Here is a 27,934-nt window from a genome sequence, read left to right on the forward strand (position 1 = left end):
AATAGACATTTCTCCAAAGAAGACATACAAATGGCCAAGAAGCACATGAAAAGCTGCTTAACATCACTAATTATTAGAGAAGTGCAAATCAAAAGTACAATGAGGTATCATCTCACACCAGTTAGAATGGCCATCATCAAAAAATCTAGAAACAATAAAATCTGGAGAGGGTGTGGAGAAAAGGGAGCCCTCTTGCACTGTTGGTGGGAATGTAAATGGATACAGCCACTATGGAGAACAGTATGGAGGTTCCTTAAAAAACTAAAAATAGAATTACCATATGATCCAGCAATCCCACTACTGGGCATATACCCAGAGAAAATCATAATTCAAAAAGGCACATTCACCCCAATATTCATTGCAGTACTATTTACAATAGCCAGGTCATGGAAACAACCTAAATGCCCATCGACAGATGAATGGATAAAGAAGACGTGGTACATATTTACAATGGAATATTACTCAGCCTAAAAAAGGAATGAAATTGAGTCATTTGTTGAAACGTGGATGGATCTAGAGACTGTCATACAGAGTGAAGTAAGTCAGAAAGGGAAAAACAAATATCGTATATTAACGCATGTATGTGGAACCTAGAAAAATGGTACAGATGAACTGGTTTGCAGGGCAGAAGTTGAGACACAGATGTAGAGAACAAACGTATGGACACCGAGGGGGGAGAACCACGGTGGGGTGGGGATGGTGGTGTGCTGAATTGGCCATTGGGATTGACATGTATACATTGATGTGTATAAAATTGATGACTAAGAAGAAGCTGCAGTATAAAAAACAAAAAAAAAACAACTAATACTAAACTTTCTTTGGGTTATTTGTATGGAAATATGTTAATATAAATGTTTTAGACATTACATGAAATTTCTAAAAATCTTATATGTTCTGGTATAATGTTATAAGTCATAAGTCTAGTTATTACTTTAAAATGTATATCTCAGAAATAACTAAATTTCCTTGTCAATTGCATCATTATGAAATTTCATCAAATCTTTAACCATGGTCATTTTTAAGTCTTTTGTCATTTACAGACAATTCTGGATGTACTCTGATGCTTTTGCAAAAATGTTCCTATAAAAGGGTTTCATCTTCAAGGAATTCATGGAAAAGACTCTGACAAGTACAGGTTTCTGGTAACTGACTATACTGCTGAACTGAATGAATAAGCATTTTCAGAACTCTAATGGAAAACTGATGAATTCATAAAAGTGCTAACAAAAGTTCAAGATAAAAAAAATTAATTACATGGGACTGAGTGAACTGATGAGGATGATTATAATTTTTGTGACTTTATGTTTGAATTAAAAAAAAAAATCCCACAAGGACTCAGAGGCAAAAAATACACAAATCAATTTTCACTGCAAAGTAAAGGAGCTGTTACAGTGGAGGATTACTGGACAGAATGTCAATATTATGACATAGTATGAGTGTGTTTCGTGTTTGGTAATTGCAATCATTGTTGCTTTTGTTGTGGTCATCCATTTACAATGCTTGGTGTCAGTTGATTTATTTCTTGTAAAAATAAAATACAGTGTGTGTGTGTGTGTGTGTGTGTGTGTGTGAATAAATAAATAAAACTGTTGATTAAAAACATGAATTAACAACAAAGAAAAACATTATTTTGTTGATAGAGTGTTCATTCTTGACAATAAGTAAAATCCAGTCAAAGATTTATACTTACTTATCTCATTATATACATGCTGGAACTTTTCTTTCCATTCCCACAATAATGTATAACAGCACTGAATTTCTATAGCTAAATCAAATAATTTTTACCTTTAAAACTAGCAGAATGATTAATCTAAAATATTTTGTCAAAGTGAGTATGGATACATTTTACACTTATTCATGTTCATCCCCTTAAATGTATTATATCATCTTAAAACAAATAAGCAATCAGACAAAATTAAAACATACTACCATTTAGATAAAAGTATTATTTCTCTACATTTCAAAAACAAAGGCAAAATAACTTTAGCTTCTAGCCTAGCAGAATAACAAAGTTGGATTTACCTCTTATCTGTAAACAAGAGTTTTCAAGATATTGAACATAACAATAATGGACAGTTATCCCAGAGAGATGGAAAATGAATGAGATAAACCCTAAAATTTGTCCCTTCTTAATGCCTTGAGAGATTTTCTAGACTGTGGTGTGTGGAGGGAAATCCATGCAGACCCTGGTGGCCTCCCTGAGTTATGCTGATGGAGCTGGGTGTCTAAGAAGGCCACAGCAGCTAGAGTTTATAGGGCAGAGTATCAAAAATGAAAGAGCTACACAAAGAGATGACTCCAGACAACTGCAGTGTCCCTCACAGTATTTGGCAAAGTAATTATTGATCCGTGTATCTGTGTGAAGAAAGTGTTTGGGGCTAGGACAAGAACTATCAAAAAAGGATTAGAGGAAATAGTACATGATGCTTACACAGGCAGGGAATAATGCCTGTTCTAACTAACCTGACTGAAAAAAACTCATAATTGGTACTCTGGGCACTCAGAGGATTTTATCTGAGTAATGAGAATTAAGTAATTCTAAGAATAAAAGCTGCTCTGGTCCCACCTAAGAAATTTAAAAGAAGCTCTGAAAGCATTAAACTCTAAATTACTTAACCAGAACAAAGCTTAAGAATACTTAGAGGAATAGGAGAACATTCAGTACCAGAAAGGTAAAACTTATAATGTCTGGAATCCAATCAAAAAATACTCTGCATTCAAAGAAGCAGGAAAATGCTATCTATAATGAGATCAATCAATCTATCAAAACTGACCTAGAAATAATACCTGAGAGAAAGAAAAGACAAGTGCATTGAAAATATAAAATCACTCAAAATACATGCAAAACCTAAAAATATGAAATTTTTAGAAGTAATTCTTTGTGATCTTGGATTAGGCAAAAACATCTTACATATAATACCAAAACATGATTCAAAAAAGTAAAAAATAATAATACTAAAATTTAAAAGTTGGATTTCATGAAGGAGTACAACCACTTTGAAAAATCGTTTGGCAATGCCTTTAAAAATTAAACATGTATCTTCTATATGACCCAGCCATTCTGCTCTTAGGCATTTACACAAGAGAAATAAGAGCATAGATACATGCAAAGACTTACACCCAAATGTTCATAGCAGCTTTACTGCAATGGCCCCAAACTGCAAACAACCCAAATGTCTATCCCCAGATAAATGGATAAACAAATTATAGTACAGATACATACAATAGAATATGAATCAGCAATAGACAGCAACAACCTTTATATATGCAACATGGATGAATCTCAGAATATTCATCCTGAGGGAAATAAATCAAAGAGTATGTACTATATGATTTGATTTATATAAAATTCTAGAAAATGTAATCTATAATGACATACAGTAGAATAGTGGTTTCCTGGAAGTGAGATGGGGGGGGTGGGCAAAGAAGGCCAGGAGGAAGGAATTATGAAGGTGTATGAACAAACTTTTGTAGATGATGAATATGTTCATTATCTTGATCATAGTGATGGTCTCATCACCATATACACTTGTGAAATAATACCAAACTGCACACATAAAATATGTGTAGATTGTTTTTAGTCCATTATATCTCAATAAAGTTGCTTTTAAAAAATAAAACATTTTTTAAAAGTTTCTCAAAGAGTTTTGGTGATCATTTGCTTTCATCAGCCATTCACACTCAGATGAAACAACTGTTTTGTCTCTTTCCAGAAAGATGTTCTATGTATCTCATTGTATCTTGAGAGAGTCTTGAGGTAACACAGTCAACAGCATTTGGAAAACCCCAAGTGGTATGTATACACACACACACACACACACACACACACACACACAGACACACACACCTCACTTACAGGTATTACTAATGCTATTTCTTTTTCTACGGGGTCCAACATGATTCATATTTAAATGGCAAGGACACTCTCAAAGCGGTAAGTTTAAACAAAAGAACTCAAAAAAATCATTGATATATGGTATACTCTGTAAGTTTAAACACTAACACTTTTAATTAATCCTTATCACACATGATACAGGAGCTTTAGGCTCAGGACACACAAATATCTCCTTTTTATTTTCTTTTGTGTTTAGCTCAAGAGAATTCACAATCTCTGTATTACATGTTAGTATTTCACTTATTTAAATTAAGGCTTTGTGCAACTGACATTAAATGAAGTATTAGGCCAAAACTAGTTTTACAACACCAGGGAGAGTATTTAAATTAAATATATAATTACTGTTTCTCAAAGTAGATTCCACAAAGTTCAATGCAAGAAACACAAAACAAATTTTAAAAATCATATGGCCAAAGAATACTGCTAAGATGTTGTCTAACAGAAATTTGCATTAATTCTCAGAAATGTTAAAGCACTAAAGTGCATTTTGATTTAGTTTTAGAGAATCTCCCTCTAAGAATAGATTCATAAAGGACATAGAATATCGAGTCATTTTCTAAACTTATTAGATTAGGACCTCCTTTCTTTCTTTCTTTGAATATCTATTAATACTTGGCTTACTGGTCTCTAATTCTATGCATTCTCAAACTATAGTGAGCCTAAGCGTCAACAGAGGTACTTAATAAATATTAGGACTTCTAGGCTTGACAGCCAGAAATTCTGATTTTAAAGGTCTACATTGAGACCAGGAATCTTCATTTTTCTAACTAGTACCTCAGGTGATTCTAATCCGAACAGTCTAAAGGCTACATTTTAAGAAACACAACATTCAGAAATTCACTCTCAAGTTTCCAAACGCTGAAAAATTATCTACTAAGTAGCTTATAGTACAATTATACTATATTTAGCCAACTTGAAAATGAGCTGCTGCATTATTTTTGATTAACACTAAAGTGTATGTGAAGAGTCCTGTTCACACAGGGCAACACAGCTAAAGTCAGTTTAAGCCTGATGGTCCAACATTTGAAACAAACAATGTACGCGAAGTAAATAACACTTGTAGAATACAGGCAATACTATTAGGCACTGACAAAGCTTCAGTGACTCCCCACAAAGTCAGGCTTTGATGAATATGCAGGTTACTACATAGCATGATTCTTAGGGTCAGAAGGAAGTACTGAGAGGGTTTCTGTTGGGAGTGTGCTGCACAAATAAAGGGTAATAACTATTTATAAAGGCTAAAACTAAAAATGTCCTTCATAAGAGATGAGAGACCTTTGTGTTGTCAGAATCCCTTTCTTAATCATAAGTCACCTAACTCCAAAAGCCTGCTAAGTTTAACTTTTAGATTCTACCAATATATAGTTACTTCAACATCAAAGAATAAACATATTATCATTTATTTCTGAACTAATTTCTCCTAATGCCTTTCTTATTTCCACATGTTCACTAACCAAGTTGTGTTGGCATCCAAATTGTGTTGTCTTTGACCCTTGTTTTTGCTCCATCTCCCAGACTCATTCACCAAGTTCACCTGGAATTTGTCTTCTCTTTTAAATCCATCCATTTAAAAAAATGCCATTTCATCCATTAGTTCAGGGCCTTACTAATTCATGTTTGAAATGTCCCTTAAATATTCTTCCAGCCTTCAGCTTTCTTCCCCAGTTCAAGTGCTGGGTCTTAGAATTGGAATATTCAAGCTCATTCTTTGTCAGATGTGTGACTATGAGAAATCATTCTGCCTTTCTGGATCTCAGTTTCCTGCTACTGGTGCATAATAAATGATTAAAAGCTTAGTGTCCTAAAGCAATATGCATTTATTATCTCACAATTTCTATGGATTAAGAGTCCAGATAGGGCTTATCCTGGTCCTCTTCTCAGTGTCACCAGGCTGAAATCATGGTGTTGGCTGAGGCTGTGATTCCCATGTAGGTTTTAGAGTCCTCTACAAACTCACTGATTGTTGGCAAATTTACTTCCTTGATGCTGTATGTCCGAGGTCCCCATTTTCTCACTAGCTGCCACTCAGGAACAGCTTTCAGCTCCTAGAGGTCACCCAGAGTTCTTTGTCACATGGCCCCTATAGACAGTACACACATGGCTATTTGCTTTCTTCCAGGCCAGGAGGAGGATGTCTGACTCTTTAATCTTTTATAAAAACTTCACCTCATTATGTCAGGTTTCCCTTAGTAATCTCCCTTTGATGAACTCAAAAGGGATCCATAATTATATCTGTAAAATCCCTTTTGCCATGTAAGGTAACATGATCAACATGATCAAGGCAGTGATATCACATATATTCTCAAATCCTACCTACACTCCAGGGGAAAAGATTATACAAAAATGTGGGTCATTGAGGGTTCTCATAGAATTCTGCCTAACACATTCATGTAAAAGCTAGTTGGCTGGAAAAGAAAAGCTTAAGATTTTATGATGATAACTACTCAAACTACAAGTTACTAAACTTACATATGGAATGGAAAGTTTATACAAGTTCTCAGGACACTGATAGATTTAGGAAGGCAATACACATTTTTTTCCTACACTAAATGGCAATATTTCCAACTTCCTAGCTACACAGAAGATTAAAAGCTACAGTGAAACCCCCTGCAGTTTTGAATACAGAGCTGCCCAGAGGTACCAAAGGGATTTCTGAGTCAGACTCATCAGGAGGAAAAAGGAGAGTCAGATGAAAATTATGATCATTCATTCCACCGTTTAAAGCATACAGAAGAAAGTGTTTCACCACTGCCTACAGAATAAATTCCAAACTCCTTAATCTGGAGTAAAAGATCTTCCATGACTTAACTGGCCCCTACCTTCCCATTTATCTCTCGTGTCTGTATCAAACAGAAAGTTTCAGTTCCTTCAAACAATCACATGCTTTTACCCTGCATAAACACATGGTTTCTTTCTTTACAATGCTCTACCACCTACTTTTACCCACAACCCATACAGTGAATTCCATTCATCATTTAAGATCCACTTATTCATTTAACATATACTTACTGAGTACTCTCATTTACCTCTGCCACAAAGTAGGGCACATCTCTGCTTCTTGTTTTGTACAAAAACTGTAGCCAGTTCATATGTCTGTTACTATACTTGTTAGATCTTATGTTTATATGTCCATCCCCCAAAAGTGAATACCTTAAAGAAATAATTCTGTTTTGGTTATATTTCTAGGACTAATTCAGGGATTGTTACAACTCACCAGTCATGGTTTGCTCAAGATAGTAATTATAATGATAATGATAATAATAATATCTAAAATATATTCAGTGATTCCTTATACTGTGAAAACACTTTATACATATTGGCTTGTATGAAATCCTTGCAATAGCACTTTGAGGCAAGCTTTATGATCCTCATTTATTAGATGAGGAAACTAAAGTTCAGAGACAGAGGCAAGACTTCAATATGTTACTGATACTTCTCAACATTCTGTTCTCTATACACCAGTGTGGTCTCCAAACAGGAGCATCATTATCACTCACAAATTCAACACACTGCTAAATATATATGTTCTCGGTTTCCAACCCAGATGTACTCAATCAGAAAATGTGGGGTCAGGCCCCTATAATCTGAGTTTTAACAGGCCCTGGAGGTGATGATGGTGCCTGCTAAAGTTTGAGAACCATGCTGTATAATCTAACATGGAAATATCCTGGCCAAGAAAATGTGATCAGCTAGGACTATGAAACAGCTTTCTCCCAGAAACTTGGTGATTAAATTCATATGTTAGATAATAATGGAGAAAAAATGTACAGAACAATGACTCCTCCTGAAATCACAAGTCACTTTGAAAGCCCCTACCTCTATCATACAGAGTTTGAAACTTAACACAGTGTCAATATGCTGAACTGGCCAGTGTTTAGTTAAAACGTATGGAAAATAATACTTTCCCTTGACTGGAATAACTACTTTGGGATTTACATAATGTTATATATTCCTCTTTATAGTAAAGTATTCTTCATAGCTGGTTTTATCACCCCAAAGGCATTTTAAACATCTCCAGGTCAAGGTTCTTGTTTTCTTCATTTGGATATTCACTCATGCACCGTAGAATGCTGCATAATTGGGACACATTTTAACAATTTCTTATCGAATTGAATTTAACTGGATTTGATTAGGCTACCTTTTCCAATTCTTTATATTAGGGAGTGTCTTTTTAAAAAATCTCAAGTGATAATATAGTAAAAATTGTTACATGATAATAGGAAGTCAAATTTTGATTTCTGAAAAGACAAGAGTGCAAGATAAGGATAGAACACTCCTTTCAGTGAGGTGTATCTGCTGAGGGATTTTAGAGCGAACTTTCACTTCACATGTATAGAGCACAGCAATAATAATGAACGTGCATTCTGTATAGAATACTAAATGCAGCATATTTGCCTATACACCTATAAAAACATTTTAGAGAACTCAGGAAGTTCACCATATCATTGTAAAGACAAACTATGTAAACATGCAAAATAAGAGTTATGAACGAATAAAGAGCTATATAGATGAATTCAAGTGTAGGAATAATAAATGCTCTATTAATGGCCATGCATTGAAGAACACAGAAAAAACAAAGCTTCACTACTTCTGAGTAGAACACAGAACCAAATGCTGATTCTGTATATGGTTTTCTCTTGATTTTCATTCTAGATTCAGATGATTTTAAAGTATAGTGTTTATAAGATCAAAATTTCATCTTTTTACATATAAACAAAAGTCCCCTCTCTACCTAGTTTATGAATAAATCTGGCATTCAGAGCAGAAGCCAAATTTGTCAAAAATTAAGATATTTTATAAAAATGTTTTTAATGAAAACATTATGCGTTTTTCATAAGGCTACAACGTTAAAAACAATCAACCAATATTAATGACTAGTATGTTAGTCTCTGACCTCCCTGAGGATATATTTATCCGAAACACAAATAAAATGGTAAGAAATTAAGAGAAACTAACTCACTAACTATGTCAAAATTCAGAAAGAGATGCATGTAGGTAATAAAACAATTTAACCGAAGGAGAGTATTTAAGAAGAACATTCTAACATAAACCAAGCCTTTCACATAGAAAACCATCTGATTTGTAAGAATTCACTGCCAGGAGCTTTCTTATAGGCCAAGGAAATCGGATTTTAAACTAATCCTCCAGGTTAGGACTTTCAATCAGAAATGCTTACGCAGAAAAAGTGGCTGGATTAGAACCTTGTCATAGTAAGATAACTCTGGATACAGTGTAGAGGGTCCATTTAGAAAAGCTCCAACCAAGACTAGACATTTAACACACTAACTTAAACAAATATATCCTAAAGGCAGAATTAGAATGGATGGTACTGAGCCCTGGCAGAATATAAGAGCAAGTTTAACTTAGCAAAGTGATGTATCTAACTTGTGAAATGGGTGCTTGTACTTCTCCAAAGTTAGTCCAATAAAATGTATTTATTAGAAGTTCTAAAGTAAAGGTAGTAATTATGGATAAATTACAGATAGTTCCTTGTTTGGGGAAAAAAATATAAAGAGAGAAAGTAATTAAAATAGAAAAGAGGTAGAATAATTGTATGGACTGTAAACCCATAATTTCTTAGTAATATAGGCAATTCTACCTGTTGAGCCTCCAATCCTAAGTAAGATACTTGAATTACAAGTTAAAATAATCAGAATGGTTTGCATCAATCTATCTCCTAGAAGGTTACCTTGAGAATAATACATATTACTATATAAATAGGAAAAATTTTTAACAAGCATAATAGATGATTCTTATATTTGGGTTTTAATGTACATGTGATGTCAGGTCCAAGATTTCTGTATGTGGGGTACAAAAACCACTACCAGACTTACTAGCCATCTCCTCTATAAACTTCTTAATCCACCCTAAAAGACTGTGTGTGCACGTGTGTGTTTAAGTGTATGAAGAGCAGAATTATGCTGAATATTTACATTTCTGTGCATTTTTACTGAGACAAGCACATTATTTTACCCTGTGTGAGAGCTACTGAAAAACAGATTTATTGATGTTTAGCTAGTTTTATTCCCAAAACTTTGTATTTTCAGAACCAACAAGTTGAAGAAATAATTCATGGAGTTTCTCTGTCTATAATCTAAATACTACAGATGAGCTCTGAAATAATCACATCTAACATGAACACTTAGCACTTGCTATTGTCAAGCACGAATCTACGTGTTTTTTATATATTAACTTATTTCTCCAAGTTTCCCACTAGATATATATCATTTTTTTTTTAAGATTTGTTATTTATTTATTTATTTAATCTATTTTTGGCGGCGTAGGGTCTTAGTTGCCGCGCGCAGGCTCCTCCTTGAGGCATGCTAAACATTCGTTGCAATGCTCGGGCTCTTTGTTGCGGTGCGCGGCCTTCTCTCTAGTTGTGGTGTGCGGGTTTTCTCTTCTCTAGTTGTGGTGCACAGGCTCCAGGGCGTGTGGACTCTGTAGTTTGGGGCCCTCAGGCTCTCTAGTTAAGGCGCTTGAGCTCAGTAGGTGTGGTGCACGGGCTTAGTTGCCCCGCGGAATGTGGGATCTTAGTTCCCTGACCAGGGATCAAACCCACGTCCCCTGCGTTATAAGGTGGATCCTTTACCACTAGATCACCAGGAAAGTCTCTAGATATATATAATTTTAAAACTATTTTACGTAAGAGAAAAATGGGGCACACAGTTGATATTAATATACCTTGTAAAATTACCTAATTTAAGGTAAATCTGGTTCAAATTACACTTAATCAGAAAGTGACTGTGGTTTGAAAAGGAAAATGTAGGGCTTCCCTTGTGGCACAGTGGTTGAGAGTCTGCCTGCCGATGCAGGGGACATGGGCCCCGGTCCAGGAAGATCCCACATGCCGCGGAGTGGCTGGGCCCATGAGCCATGGCCGCTGAGCCCGCGCGCCCGGAGCCTGTGCTCCGCAACGGGAGAGGCCACAACAGTCACAGGCCCGCGTACCGCAAAAAAAAAAAAAGAAAAGGAAAATGTAAAATGCCCTGGATCTAACACTTCACACTAGTTTCAGCACATTAATTTTGATTTGGAGACCTTTCCCCATTCCTTACCTTTAATCTCTTTGTCATTTTTGAACCATCTTATATCAGCTGCAGGTTTACTACCAGACGTTTTACAAGTCAGCTGCATCAAGTCTCCCTCCATAACTGGGGATGAAAATCCACTAATTTGAGGCTTCTCAGGAACACCTGAAATTTAAGCAAATGAATGAAATAAACATTAATCTCCAGGGTTGATTTGTTCTTACGACTACTACTTTCAGAAGCAAAGCTAAACTGGGTGTATAACTGACAATAACTTCAATCAAGAATAATAAACCAGGGCTTCCCTGGTGGTGCAGTGGTTGAGAGTCTGCCTGCCGATGCAGGGGACACGGGTTCGTGCTCCGGTCTGGGAAGATCCCACATGCCGCGGAGTGGCTAGGCCCGTGAGCCATGACCACTGAGCCTGTGCATCCGGAGCCTGTGCTCCGCAATGGGAGAGGCCACAACAGTGAGAGGCCCGTGTACCGCAAAAAATAAAAATAAAAATAATGATAATAAACCAAAACATAATAATAATAAACTGCTATATAATAAAATAAATGACAAAATATATAAAAAATATATAGCGAGATATATATACACATACATACAAACACATATGTGTCTGTGTAAATATGCATATGTGTGTGTATACTATCCAGAAAGCATTTAAAGTGCGTTTAAAGTAGTTTTTTTAAATTAAATTTTACCTGCAGAAATACTCTTTATAATCTTAAAAACAACCATATCTTAAGATTTACCAGTGTGGGGCTTTAAAACGGTAGATTGTTTGCACTGGGCAAAAAAAAATCCACAAAGCATATTTCTTCATTCTTTAGCAAACTGTGATTTAACCAGAATAGCACATTTCATTCCTGATTTCAGAATTCTTAAAGCTTAAAAAATATTGTTATCCTCTGTGTACTTTTTTCTAGAAAATGCATTTTGAATAAAAGATTCATTAAAAATTGCAACTATACTTATTTTTCTGATTCTTCTAAAGTAGAGAATGTCTCTTGATGTCATTTGTATTAGAAATGTAATTGCAGTTTTGTGGAGCATGATATTTATTATTATTATTTTTTTTTTTTTTGCAGTACACGGGCCTCTCACTGCTGTGGCCTCTCCCGTTGAGGAACACAGGCTCTGGACGCGCAGGCTTAGCAGCCATGGCTCACAGGCCCAGCCGCTCCGCGGCATGTGGGATCTTCCCAGACCGGGGCACTAACCCATGTCCCCTGCATCGGCAGGCGGACTCTCAACCACTGCGCCACCAGGGAAGCCCATGTATTATTTTTAATGCTAGTTAATGCTAGCTACTTATTACCTTTTCTAGTCCAGATCATCCAATGAATAAGCAGATAACTAATATTCAGAGATAGACATTGATGATTTAAATAATACAACATTACATATTTTGGAGGCAATAATATTCTGCTGTCATGACAGAGGTTTATTAAAATTTCTTCTAAAAATATTCAATAATAAAGGCAGACTGAAAGTTTCTTTATTGTACTATTTGATTCAGTTTGAAAAGAATAAAATGTAAGAATGTTGGAAGGCGCCAATAAAAGAAATACAAACTAAAACAACAAGAACAACAAAGATAAATGACAGATCAACATACTCCATTAGCTGGCTAGCTTTCTTTTCTTTTCGTTCACCTTCATATAGCTTTTTTTTAAAAAAAACAAACGTCACATCACCATTTAATAAATTGAAATTAGCCACTTTCCTATTTCTTGGGGTCTCAAGTTGGCTCTCTACAGAACAATACATTAATCTTAGGCAGCTGCTATCCTGAGATACTCCATTTAGTGGGTGTATTTTGTCCTTAATGGCAAACTTGTAAAGATTTTTATACAATAGTCCCAGTGGGACTTGCAAAGAAACATATTTCATATCCTATGCACAAAACCAATTCACTAGCAGGATTAACTTTAATATTCTCACCCAAAAGAACAGCATGCATTAGTTCGTTTAAATGCAGCGTTATGCCTTTATCTATCAAAAAAGGAAGGCAAGCTAAGGGCAAAAAAAAAAAAAAATCAATCTTTAAATTCCTCTAACTTGTTCAGTACACAGGTGTGTTTCAATGAATTCCAGCAATTTCAGCTGATTGGGCCACTGACGTCTGTGGAAGCACAGAGAGCTGTGAGCTGCAAGCTTATTTCCTCAGAAACTCTATGAATGTATTGCTTTTTGGTGTCACTATAACCTTTAGAAAAATGGCCCAATACTTAGAGAATAAAAAAACAAAGAAGCTACAAGCTGCACGCGCAAGCGACATTATGTACTTCATTTAGTAATCTAGAAAACTACAAAGCTAAAAGGCAAGAAGACAAATAGAAATGTTAGGGTCATTTAAATACACTAAAATACACAAATGGGCATATTTGGAAGCCAATAGATATTAGGGAAGATCCCATTAGGTGACTGATGATAAGGTGGCGGAGCATCTGATAGACACATTGAAGTCATTATGTTCATTATTCTATCACTTTATAAAAGGATTACCACATATACAATATAGAGATGATTTGACACAAAGGAATTTAGTTGAAAATCAAGAAACCTGGTGTCTATTGCTGGCTAAGAAACAAAATGGCTGTTTGCTCTTGGGAAGTCATACAAATCTTTATACCTCTCTTTATCTATTTATAAAATGGGGGAAATGACTAAGTGATTTTTTAATGCTTTTTGATGATCCTCAAAGTGTAGATCTGTTATTGAATCATGTTGCTGTAGCTGTGCACATCTCTCTGGCTTGTGATCACATGCACTTACCCAGAACAGTGAGATAGGCCTTGGAAGTTTTGACAGGCATTGTAAATAAAGAACAGGTGTACTGTCCTTCATCAGAGAGAGAGACATCACTGACGCTGATACTCAGTTCATGCCAGGAAGCCCGAACCAGCTCGATCCTATTGTCCCTTAAAGCTGGAAAAAGAAAATACTGAAAATATGAATAACAACATTAGGAAAAGTTGCTACTGTTAGACTACATATTTTTAGCACAACACAATAAACATTTTCTTTGGCCATATGTCTAAATCTGGTTTCCTGAAATGTTTTAAAGGAAGGTTTAAATATATTGAAATATTTTATCAGATTTAAGTAGAATTAAATGTTCCTTAATGTTCTGAGAAATAACTTTTTAATTAAATGATTGCATCTAGTAAGTACAATACCTTGGATGAGGTAGATATTGATGGTGACAAAAATGGCTTTCCTTCACAGTCTTTCATGAGTTGTCAGTACCAAGAAGAGCTGTAAACAAAAAATTTCACTTCTATGCCTAGATAAATTTGGGAAAACTATGAGTGCTCAGTTCCTTCTAGGAAACCAACAATTAACCTTAGCATATTGAAAGTTCTCTGCAGTAGAGACGCCTGTTAAGCTTTTTTAAAATCAGAGCTAACTTTCAGCTGAAAAACACCTGTACTGTACCTGACATTAAATTTGCTCTGACTGGTTGGTGCCTCTGCTGTACTGTCTGTTAAATACTTTTAATATATTCTTTGGTTCAAACCACCTTTTCTATCACAGAACACTTGTTTTCACAGATCTCTTAAGCATCTTGCTTATTTATGCTTCTTTTAAATCATTTTTGGAAAAGCATTAAAAAACTTAAATATCACTATGTGCTCCACTAAGGACAGCTATAAAACCAGAAATTAAGCAAGAGGTGACTAAAGGAGTACTCTGAAAGGTAGAAAGAGGAAAGGGGACTGGTTAGTGATACCAGAACCGAAGGAATAACACAGTGTCTCTCTAACCAATTGTAAAAGGCATTTGAGACCTGGCTTCTCCCAACCATAACCTAGCAACAGAAGGTGGCCTAGGTAGACTCATTTTTTTCACAGAGCAAATGGGATTCCCACCAAGAACTTTGGGAGAGACTGGGCCACCCCCAAGGGGAATCAATCGGGAGCATCACTGTCATGGAACGCAATCTCTTTTTCCATTAGACTGGAGACTCCCCTTCCCTACTGAGAGACAATGGTCAATTGGGCAGCACAGGCAGTGGGCCAATCCTTTTATAACAATTACCCAGCCCTTGAAGTGATCTTTGATGAGCTAAAGAACCATTTATCCCCCCTAGAGCCATCAGGAGGCCTTGCTTCCTTAGGTGGCACCAGTAGGGATCAGTACAACTCCCAGTGGAAACAGACAACTCAAAGTGACCAAATAGCACCACAAAGGCTCTGAAAATTAAACTGTTGGTGGAACCATAGCCCACAAATGTAAGCCAGGACCTGTGTGCTGAACCTAAATAGAATAGATGATGTAAATAGTATCCAGAGTCTCCTAACACAATAACCCAAATCTCCAGGATGTGATTAAAAAAGAATTACTGGTCACACCAAATACCAGGCAAAACATAACTTGAATGAGAAAAAATAATCCACAGATGCTAATACTGAGTTGAAACGGATGTTAGAATTATCTGACAGAGAATTTAAAGAAGCCATCATAAAATTACTTTAACAAGCAATTACTAATTATCTTGAAACAAATATAAAATAGAAAATCTCAGCACTCTAAAGAAGTTATTTAAAAAAAGAACCAAAGGAAAGTACAGAAGTCAAAAATACAACAACCAAAATAAAAACTCACTGGATTGGATAAATAGTACAATGAGACAACAGAGGATAGAATCAGTGAACTTAAGGACAGACCAATATAAGTCACTGGATCTGAACAAGAGAGAGAAAACAGATTGGAAAACCAACCAAAAAAAAGCAAAAATCAGAATCTTGGGGACCTGTGGGACAATAACAAAATATCCAACATTGGTACCATATAAGTCCCAAAAGAAGAGAAAGAGAGTGAGGCAGAAAGAATTTAAGAAATAATGGTCAAAACTTCACAAATTAGGCAAAAGAAATAAACGTACAAAATCAGGAAGAGGATCAAACTCAAACAGGATAAACCCCAAAAGGTCCAAATCAAGATACAGTGAAATTAGGGCTTCCCTTGTGGCGCAGTGGTTGAGAGTCCACCTGCTGATGCAAGGGACATGGGTTCGTGCCCCGGTCCGGGAAGATCCCACATGCGGCAGAGCGGCTGGGCCCGTGAGAGAAAGACATATTACCTATAAGAAAACACCATTTCAAATGACAATATATGACCTCATTTGAAATTATGGAGGTCAGAGGCAGTGGCACGTTTTTCAAGTTCTGAAAGAAGAGAACTGTTGATCGTGAATTCTTATCCAGTGAAACCAACGTTCAGGAATCAAGGGGAAATAAATATATTTTTAGAAGGAGGAAAACTAAACACATGTTTCTCTAGCAGATCCATCTTAAAGAAAAGTTAAAGTTCCTCAAACAGAAAAGAAGAAATTTTGAAGCATCAAGAAGGAAGAACAAGTGAGAGAACAAAAAATATGGGTAAATACAATATAGACTACTCTGCTGCATTTTCCTGACTATATGATGGTTAAAACAAACATTATACCATCAACTGATGCAGTGTTCAACATGTTAAGAAGGAATAGTTAAAACAAATAAAAAGTGTCAGGGCAAAAGGACCTAATGGAAGTAAGGTTTCCATACTTTACCAGAAGTGGTAAAAGTAGTAGACTGGGATAAATCGTATATGTATAGCATTTCAATACCTGGAGCAACTACTAAGAAAATATACAAAGTGATACACTCAGAAACTCTATAGATAAATTAAGATGAAATTATTTTATATAGTGTCTTGAAATAACTAAAATTATAGAGATGGAGAAAAGATTAGTTCCTACCAACGGTGAAGGTTAGTAAGGGGTGGAGGAGGAGTGGGAGTGATATGAGCACGGTTATAAAACTACAGCACGAAGGATCCTTGTGGTGATAGAACCGCTTTGCATCTTGACTGTGGTGATGGATACATTAACCTACATATGTAATGAAACTGGATAAAACTAAACACATACACACACACACACACACAAACGAGTACATGTAAAACCGGTGAAACTCAAATAAGATTGGTGGACTATGTCAATGTCTATTTTCTAGCTGTGATATCTTTCCAAGATATTATTTGGGTAGAGGGTACATGGATTTCTCTGTATTATTTCTCACAGCTGGGTATGAATCTACAATAATAACTCAGCTTAAAATATTTTATGCACATTAGATGGAATGGGGAAATGGTTTTGATATCAAAGCTTGAAACTCATTATATACATTTGCCACAGAGTAAGAAGGGGATCCCAAGTGCCATAGATTCTTAAATTGCCTATACCTTTCCTCTATGCTTTGTGAGAGGAGCAAGAAATTAAAAAATGTATTTGGTAAAATTCTAAATTTTCATGATTTTAAATATACTTTAAAAATCATCCTCCCACTTACTCAATAACACATACCTGAATGATTATCGTCCACCTATTACCATTCTTTGTTACCTCTAATTTCATAAGGAGACATACACTTGCAAACATTTTCAAAACTGATTTTTATCAACTATAAAAATTAAGGAAGACTGATTACAATTGTGTTTGCGACTCCACTAGTTTACAGCGGACTTTTTATAAAAATGTCTATTTTGTATGCTATCTCCTACACTCCCTATTATATATGCCTTGTTCAGTTGCTAGAGGAAAAGAGGGGGACACAGATTTGTCATTTCCCCAATAGGACCTCATGTTATACCAACCACTTTTCAAAGGTATGATTTATTTAAAAAAATATTTATCACATATTTCTTGTTTTTTTATAAAAAAGAAGTCTCCAAAAGGGAAAAGCCTCATGTTCCTGCAATGATACTGTGTGGGTAAAACATGTTACTCACCCCCTGTGTTCAATTTCATTTCTTCTAACACAGGTCGCACTGACAGAGAGACAGAGCTTACAATTTTTAGTGAATCTTGGCAAAAGGAATTTAACTTTCTTTTGGTCAGACTATTTTATGGAAACTATATTATATATATATATTTATATATATATATATATTTATATATATAAACTATATAACTACATAATATCACTGAAGTCAAACTGAATTACTCAGTGCATACAAATAGAAAATGTTCATATTTAAACCATTTGTGTGGAGTAAGGCTAAAAGCACTGACTTTGGTATCAGAAGATCTGCTTTAGGCACTTATATGAGGTCAGGTTTCCTGTGGATAATAATTCCTGATTCATTTCCATCTTTGCATTATGAGAACTATGATATCATGTTATATGTGAAGTGATTTAAACAAATGTGCAATGATATATTAAAATATTTTAGGTTTGGAATCCAGATGAGAACCTAAATATTTAAAGTCTGAAATGTCTCGATTCAGCTTACCAAATCCTATAATTTTTTGAGTTGTTTTATAATTACTACCAGGTTTGACTAAAAATTAGACTCTGAAAAGTAGAATACATGTATTTTAATGTAACCTCTGTCATTGGTTAGCCATATTAATAGGTAAGTCACCTATTGTGTACCCCAGTCTGCTGAGTGTTAGGCGGAGATAATAACAATTGAGTGAAAGTATAAGGTATATGATTTAGAGAAATGAGATACATGAATAGATATTCAAAACCTGAAAACATATTCCCAAAAGGGAAGAAAGTGACACAGTTAGCAAAGGGATTATTTATTGTATAAATTTCCTTGATAATTCATTTGCCAAAAAACAAAGAGCTGCCTAAGGAAATTTTTATTGAACTGAACATTTTATTTTAGTAGCTATAAACATTTTTTATTATAGAGAAGTTAAGTGATTTCAAGATTGGAAAGTGTCCATTGTATTTGGACAGTGTCAGTGAGTTTGGCTATATCATGAGAAGGTTGCTAAGAAGGAACCAGATTGCACTCTTGGATGAGAAAAGTAGGAGACAGTCCAGGGTCAGAAGGAAGGGAAGCTATTTTTCTGGAAGGAAGAGACTGAATCATATTTATAGGCTCAAGAGAAAGGGGGTCAATAAAGGCATGAAAAATAGAAATGGCATCTCTGGTACAGATATCTTCAGGGCCTGTTCTCCTAGCAGCACCTCCCCACTTCCCCCTCACCAGAGAAATCCCTTTGGACTGAACATTTTAAACAAATCTTACATCCACAGCATTTATCTTTTCAAGTTTGTAAATACTTATGATGTCATCTGCAGTTCTCTTTATCACAGCATTTTAAGTATGAAAGAAAAAAAGGAAACCTTTTAAAGTCCAAAGAGGGGTGAAATACAACTCAATGGATTCCCTGTGAGCAGGATCCTTGTTTTGCACATCTCAGCACCCTGCATCCTAACTATCTGCACAGCAAGTTTTCAGTGAATGACTATTGAATTGAAACTGAGAGCCAAACTCTATCTGCATATAAGAGCAGAGTGAAAAAGAACTGAATTAGGAAGTCCTCTTTGATACATCCCCCATGGGAGAAAAGCCCCCAAAACAAGAAAAAGAAGTGTCTTGTTTAGATACCGTTGAGCATAAAAGACCTAGAAACATCATGCTGCAAAATTTTTTTTTTAAAAGTGATCATTCATTGAATAATTATTTGAAATACTGAATGAGTGATCTCTGAAGCTACTGTTGTGTTACCTTATGGTTTCCAAATGAACACAAAAGGTAGTAGAGACTCAGAAATAATCCATACTTTCTACAGAGTAAGTTGCATATATTTATGGTGAACCTAAAAAGAAGAATCGTAATATTGTCGGTTGCAGTGAATTCAATCTTTTAAAAAAAAGTGCTGTCGTTTGAGCACACAGAGTGTTCATGATTATCTAAATATCTTTTTTTTTTTTTTTTTTTTTCCGGTACGCAGGCCTCTCACTGTCGTGGCCTCTCCCATTGCGGAGCACAGGCTCCGGACGCGCAGGCTCAGCGGCCATGGCTCACGGGCCCAGCCACTCCACGGCATGTGGGATCCTCCCAGACCGGGGCACGAACCTGCGTTCCCTGCATCGGCAGGCGGACTCTTAACCACTGAGCCACCAGGGAAGCCCATATCTAAATATCTTTAAAAAAAATAAAACCTCAAACATTTCATTGAAAGAAATAGATTTTAAACATTATCCTAGGAATAACTGGAGAGAACAAATGAGTATATGGAATAAAAGAATGAAAGGTAATTGTTCACACACCATAGAGATTAAAATGAGCTAATGAGTTAAAAGTAGGTTACTCTGAGGCCACACCTCATCAGCTATTAGGTGCCTTGCACCCACTGGTGAGGTGATTTAACAGTTCAAAACACTGAACTCTAGAGAATTTAATCTTAGCTGCAAATAAGAAGCACTGACCAATGAGTAAGAGTTTATTAAATAGTGCTTAACACTGGATAAAAATTATTTTCCCAATATATCATTGGTTCTAAATAGTTCGTCAATCATACAAATGCATATTTGGGATTCATGCTGGGTAAAATAAAAATTCCTAAGACGATTACTTGGAGAATTTTACACACATTTTATACTGATTTCTAACAAAAGTTACTGGCATAGTTAATAAGTTGTATATTAATTAATTTTAAACCAAATTAACTTAATAACATTAGTGCTATTGAATTTATCTGACATTATTCATTTAAGAGCCTAATAGCAATTTGTATACACAAAATTGTATACAAATTGTATATACTTCAATTAATAGTTTTCTTTTCTTAAGTGTTGTGATCTTTATAAAGGTGATCACATACTTCTTGCCAGAAACATTTTCAAATATGTCTAAGTTGGTTTCCAGTGAGTAATAATTTATGTCACACTTTAAGGTGCTTAAATAAAGATAAAAAACATATTTCCTTATGTAATCATTTTAAGAGACTATTAAAATGCAGCAAATAACAACATCATTGTTTTTGCATTTTTTCTAGTTCACCCATTTGACCTAAAACTTTCCCAAATCAGGATTATATCTCTTTATATTTATATTTATAAATATTTACATTGTCTACAAGGCTTTACACATATCATGATACATGCAGATGCCCATTAAATTTTATTGTATTAAATTTAATATGTGGGTCATCAGTCTTTTATATATAATAATAGTCTATAATTGTACATATTAACATCATTTTAGAAAATTCCATATATTAAGTGAATATTATATGCTGAATGATTTTTATTATTATAATTCACTATATCTTACAGACAAGTACTAAAGGAAAAACCTACATCAAGATGATAGAAGTCATTTCAAGTGTCATCCTGGCTACTTAAATTCTCAATGTCAGCATGTTTCCAAGAGCATACCATTCTACACTCACAGGCTTTAGCTGAAGCAATCACTGCACATATTTAGAAGTTCTTATAAACATATTACTTTCCAACCAGTAAGTTCCATCTTGTAAAGTAAGTTTAACATCACTGGTGTGATGGAATTAAAAGAACAATAGGTATGTCAGTCTTCATTCTCCTTGTTCTCAGCTCAAGTCCCATCCAGGTGTCCCCACTTGATTCTTACAGGGAGTTTAGATATGTCAGTACAATAAGCCAAGTTCTGCCTAGAGAAAGATATATCGAAGAATGCTGTATATGGATTTTGATTCAATAACAAGTTTCAGTGTTGTTTGCTGACTAATAATATAATCCTTCTCATGATTCTGACTTTGTTGTTTTAAGGTTGCCCACACCAGCACTTCTTTGTTTCCCAACTTCTGCAAACAGGCTTGTTTTCTCTCCGAACGCTATCCACTTAGACCTGTGCTAGCTGCCTACTCTGCTTTGCCCCTACTGATTTCTCTAGAACTGATCACTAACCAAAGTGACTCAGGCAATCTGCTAACCTTGTTTTATCAGCTGAAATACCTACTATCCTGAAATACCTACTATCACCGGTAAAAACTAGGAAGAGGAATTAAAGCTTCAGTGAGGTCAACTTTGTTTTGGTGTACCAGAATATTGTTTTGCTAATTAAATCTGTATCCTAATAAATCAGAGAGGAAAAATAAGTCAAATAAGCTCTAATAAAGTTTCAAATGGGCCACAGATTCAGGGCTTAACTCTTGTCAGACCTCACAATTAGTATATTGACACGCATGATGTCAAAATATGCCTCTAGACATTGTAAAACAGGCAAGATAAAGAAGGAAATCGAGCCATTCTTACTTTTATTATAAAAGTGTTATTTTATTTGTTAACAGCCCAATGTTTTATTTGTGTAAATAGTATAATCATATGCTGATTACATTCAGTATATGTTATTTGTAATAGTGCTATGGACTGCCAGAAATAAAGGAGTTAAAACGTACAGACAGAACAAAATATCAAGCTAGTGAACCTTTTCTGTTTTGTTCTTTTACAGTCATACAACACAAAACAATCTAAATCAATCTTCTGGAAAATTGGTAAAAACAACCATTGCTCCAGAGCTGATATTTGGTATACCAAGTTTCAGCTGGGACTGAATTTTTACTAAAACCATAGTAAATGGAGTTTTAGAATAGAAATTCGAACAGAACCCAAGCAATAAATCTGGAAACTGTGTCACTATTTGAAGGAAGATTTTCCAGTGGTAGAATTTCAATTTTTAAGCCCCAGCTTTTCTTACTTCTAATGTAAAAAACAAATAGTCATTACTCTCATACCTATATGTGTAATCTGTTATTATGAAACACTTGAAAAAGCAAAATGTTACCATGTCTAAAATGTACCAAAAATTAATAAACTTGGGTATGGAAAATTTATTAATATGTTTGAGGAATGAATATAAACTCCATGGTATTTCTACTTTCCATCTTCTTGTCTTTGTTAAGGCTTTTGCCCCTCTTCCTCAGTGTCCTCCACATGACATGTCCAGAGGGAAACCCTGTTGCTCTTTCACTCTATTAAATTCCTAAAGCTCTGAACATAGACTGGATTCTTAATACACCTATATACCTACCCAATTTTCTGTTTTGTAAGGTAACATTTAAACTGTGTGTCATGTAACATAAGCCCCTAAAGATCAGAAATATGTTCACTTTTCTAGTCTATTTCCCCATCCCTCCTCAAAATGCCTAATAATTTAGAAATACCTGAGCATTTGTTCAAATATGGTGAGTAATCCATACCTCTTTACCTAAAGGCATATATTCCCTCTGCATGTCTCCAGTTCATACTTTTCACTCAAGCTAATTAACGTATTGCTTTCTTGGTAAATTCTTTCATACTGTCCACCTCCAGCCACATTCACTCTTTCCTTTAGGTTTCCAGGGCAGGAATGTACATGAAGCTCAATAATAATTTGTTGAGCTAATGAGAGAGTAAAAGTGAACATTATATGGTCCATTGTTTATATACTGATATGTACCATTTTTCTTATTATATGGTCATCTCCTGGAGCATCCAGCCATGAATGAGACTAATTCCTACTGCCCACAGACACTAGCAAGGTGCTCTGAATATAATTTCCATCTCTCCATTGGATAAGTGAGTGAATGAGCAAGTGAAAGCTGAAAGCACAGAGAATAAATAAAATGGCAGGTGCACCTGGTGAATCATTTCATATGATAAGTCAGCAGAATATGCTCTAGAAAGGTGACATATTTTTACATGACAATGACCTTGAAAATTTATGTTCTAATAGATTCCTTGCACCTGATAAATTTTCATTTTGTAAAGTTTGACTTAAAAGGAGTTTGCAGCTTTTGATTTTTAGTTTCTAAATCTTTAGTTTTTTCTCACTTACGTAGTATCAAACTATCATTAATAGAGACCAAAATTTAAAAAATAACATATAATAAATATTTTCACAATTCAAACAAAACATTTTTCTAAGATCCCATTCTAAATATCTTTCTGTATATTGATATAATTTGACTTAAGTAACTGAAACTTAAAATAATCTAAGACAGTTGAGTTGTCATCTTGTACTTTACAGTGGCCTAGGCCTGTAAATCTTCTAAACTTATGTATTCAGACATTGAAAATTTACTACTTCTCTTTAAGATTGTAAATAGGCTTATCTTATTCCTACTTTCACAATGTCATATGGCAAAAAGAACTCTGTAAAGCCAAAGCAAATACACTTAAATCTTCTTTTGTATCTCTAGATAACTGTCTAGAAATTACTACACCCACTAATTTTACAGTATGGATTTGCTTTCAGATGAAGGGTTGCATTTCAGTTGTTTAAAACACAGGAAGTTTCTTTAACATGTAACAGTAAAGGACTGCTCAAGGTCATTGGTGGAGGACAACTTACACTACAGGAGCATCAATGATATACACTGCCATCTTCATCTTGTGACTGTGAAAGTCTTCTGAGAGAAAGTGAGCCTGGGGAAGCATGTGTACAAAATTTAATGGCAGAGGCCTGGAAGCACACATACCACACACACACCATTCCATGTCCAAGCACATGGCCATAGTTCAAGGGAGACTGGTAAATGCAGTCTGGCTGTATGTATAGGAAGGAGAGATATTAGTGAGCAGTTAGTAGTTTCTGCCTTGTTACTGTAGGCTTATTTGTACTACTATATCTATATATGCTAATGTTTCTATAAAAAATTAATGTAGATATCCAGGAATGATAGAAAACAATAGATAATATACTTTCTCTAAAATAGTCATAATTCCAGTGTGTTTTGGTACAAAAATTCTACCTAGTTACTAAATTATGAAAAGGAATTACCAATCTATTACTTATGAATGTGCTCTTCTCAACACTGCTTTAGATTCAGCAAAGGAGAAATATCTATAGAAGTAACACTATAGTTATTTTCTATTGACTGTGTCATCCTCTAAGCTATAAGCATGACCCTAGTTTTAGAAAATGGGAGGTGAATTATTGTTCATTATTTACTAAATTATTTTTTTTAGAATAAAAAACTATTCAGGATGGTTTATATAAATTATAAATGTATATTAATTAGATACATATACATGTATATATTTTCCAAATAAAGTATGCAATATTAATTTCAATTCTGATATCAATTTGAAATAAAATTCTATATATCTTCTTAAATGAACTAATAATACAACACTACTTCAATTATAAAAAGACAACTCTACAGGTCTCTATATAATGATGGAATCAACTAAAATGTGAACTCCTCATTTGATAATTCCAAATAAACTTTCATGAAGATAACTACTGGAAAAGGAAAACTCTGCTAACATACACTCTCACACCCACACATACCTCACCCATATATTATCATTATATACTAATTTCATCTCTTTGCCAATCCATATACTACATTTTGATAAAGACTAAAGCAGTTCCAAATCTGTAAACCATATATGATAAATATATATATATATATATTTAATTCTGGGAATGTTTTCACTAGAAAAGAAAACATTGACTAGACGAAGTGGTTGCTGGCATGTGAAACTGAGATCATATTTATGCTGAACAAATCACTGAAGGTTAGAAGCTAGTGAGAGGTTGATTTGGGTTTAATATAGAGATTGTCTTTCTATTTATTGAGCTCTTCGCAATTGTAGTGAGCAAACTTACGAGATAAGTTTGTAAAAAAAGTTGTTTAATTAATGGTTACCTGGTCTCCTGCCAGGAGTGTTTAAATGTCTTTCATTGCAGGAGAATGTCCTAAGTGACTTTTGAAGTCTCTTGTAATGATTTCAGGAATCTACTTTTTAAATTTACTTAAGAGTAACAGTTACTACTATCAATCATAAATTGAATTCATAAATTTATTCAATCACAAATAAGTCCTGATTTTAGTGACCAGGAATCACTAACTCAATGATATATTATACTCAATGTATGGTTTTATCTATTAAAAAAAACTTCAGTAGATTTTTAAGTTGTCTTCAGTGAGAGAGATAAATATATATATATATATATATATTTTTTGGTATGTCTGTGTATATATATATAAAACTGTAATATATAAAATACTTTATATCAGATGATTCCTTTTTCCACAATATCATCTTGCCTGGATAAAAATCAGAGGCATTTCATTCTTATTATTAGTGTATCACTCTGTACAAAAGATATGTTGAGGCGAAAAAAAATATACCATCTGTCAGATGACATAAGGACATAATAGAAACTTAGCTTATGAAATTTAGACCTAAAGTGCCAAAAGACTCACTTTGTATATGAAGCATTTGAAAAATATCAAATAAATATATCATTTCTAGTAGTAACACATCAATCAAACAAGTTCTGCAAATAATGTAGCAAAGTCCAATTTTATAACTTTAGTCTTTAGAATTCTTTTCACAACTCAAAGTTTAAATAATTTATAAACATACGACATCGACTATGATTTATTACTAATAACAAATGCCCCAATGCTGCTATATGTGCAACTACATTCTAGTTTCTAATAAACCATGTTTATTAGAAGCCTTATCCTAACATGAATACCACACAATTGTATTTAATGTATTTTATATCTGTTTAACATCTAGTAAAGGTAGTTTTATAAGGGATAATTGTTATTAATCATAATTTAATAACTCTAAAATTCTGATATACATTTTCAAAGATCTTATATAGACAAACGTTTTTTCCCTATCTCCCACAAATAAAAGTTTGTGAATATTTTGTTTGCTTCTTCAAAACAGTATTTCCCTAGGTGTTTGTCACATTTCCTTATTTTCCTTGAGAAAATACCTTCAGCATTTGGTACGGTTCACAATTTGATACAGCTCACTATTTGCCTGGATTCAGAGAACAAGAAAATGATGTGGTATTTAAACAGTTTCTGTAAGCTCTCATTCTTTCCAGCAACCTACAATATATTGGTCTCCTCATAAAAATATTAAATTCATATTTTACATCCCACCATAAAAACCACCATATGTAGCCATGTGGTATTACTCTCATCGAGCATTTATATCAAAGAGAAGATTAGATGCTATGTTATTATGGAAATGCATACACAAAGGTACATTAGGAATGGAAAACACCTGCCTTCATTAAAGAAACTAGTCTTTGGTATTTGTGATCTTTTAACTTTACAAGGTCCCACACCCTGTGAAAGCCGTGCATTGGTATTTGTAAAATAGGAGAAATGACTCAAGACTATGCTGTGGCATGTTTCTAATAATCCCAAAGTCTCATCTCCTACAGTTTGAAATTTGGTTTAAATTTTCAGTTTTGCCATCATTTTGTGGACAATATTAGATGAAATAAATTCTATAGTACACAAACTTTGAAAATCTAGGAACCCGTTAATACATTTAAGAAAATCATTTTTATATTTTGGAAATTCAGGCACAATCACAAAAGACATCAGTATAATACAGATTTCATTAATACTAGTCCATAGATTTATTTGAAACATGTTTAACATTTTTCATTGCCAATGCACATTTGTTACTGAAAGTTTAACAACTTAACATTGATCTTGCATCTGTTCAGGTGGCCTCAGTTTCTCTACTTCTTACTATTTTCCCCTTATTGTGGGGAGAAGGGGTTTTGTGAATCTTCCAGAAAGTAAATACTGCCTCTGAAAAATCAGCCAATTAATACTGATCATGAATATTGTTTTTAAAATGTCCTCTTATATAAATCAACATTCAGTGGGAATGTAATAAATCTCAGAGTAACAAAAATAAATCACAATTTACTACGTAGAATTAAGGAATGACATCCTACTTTCTAAGTTTAAAGCATTGATTTTTCCCTTTTTACATCATATAATTTTATTTTTCTTTACTTCAGTTATCTAAATTGGCTTTTGAAAAGTCTTAATTAATATTAAATTATATGCTAATATTTAGAAGTCTGGCAATGTGTAAAAAATATATGGCACCCAAATTTTGCTTATAACAGATTTTAGCAAAAGGCAGATAAATTCAGTGACTAAAAAATAAAATGCAACATATCTTAATATGTCACTACAACTAAAGTATAACATTTTAGCAACTTTTCATATGTTTACAGTCTACTATAAATAATTTTATATATACACAATTATTTACATTGTATATAAGCTCATATAATTTATATAAATACATACACTTCTAGGGAGACACACTGTATATATAAATAATCATAAAAATAAATAAATAAATAAGGCAATTTAAAATAAAGTACAAAAAAAATCCATATACAACTAAAACGATTGATGCTGAGAAGCTAGGACACATGAGGAGTGACTGATGAAAGCTAA

The 27,934-nt window shown here is 34.2% G+C and overlaps 1 protein-coding gene across 1 annotated transcript in view; it reads right to left on the reverse strand.

Annotated features, from left to right (window-relative positions):
* The window catches only part of CADM2 (cell adhesion molecule 2), a 240,398-nt gene that overhangs the window by 151,977 nt on the left and 60,487 nt on the right, over positions 1-27,934 (reverse strand). The window contains exons 2-3 of the mRNA XM_033855945.2: positions 13,714-13,866; positions 10,954-11,091 (exon numbers count right to left, since the gene is read on the reverse strand). Coding sequence (XP_033711836.1) covers positions 10,954-11,091; positions 13,714-13,753 — 178 coding nt within the window. The 5' untranslated portion in view covers positions 13,754-13,866. The remainder of the gene's footprint in view (positions 1-10,953; positions 11,092-13,713; positions 13,867-27,934) is intronic.

The sequence above is a fragment of the Tursiops truncatus genome, chromosome 4, assembly GCF_011762595.2.
Source record: "Tursiops truncatus isolate mTurTru1 chromosome 4, mTurTru1.mat.Y, whole genome shotgun sequence".
NCBI lineage: Eukaryota > Metazoa > Chordata > Mammalia > Artiodactyla > Delphinidae > Tursiops > Tursiops truncatus.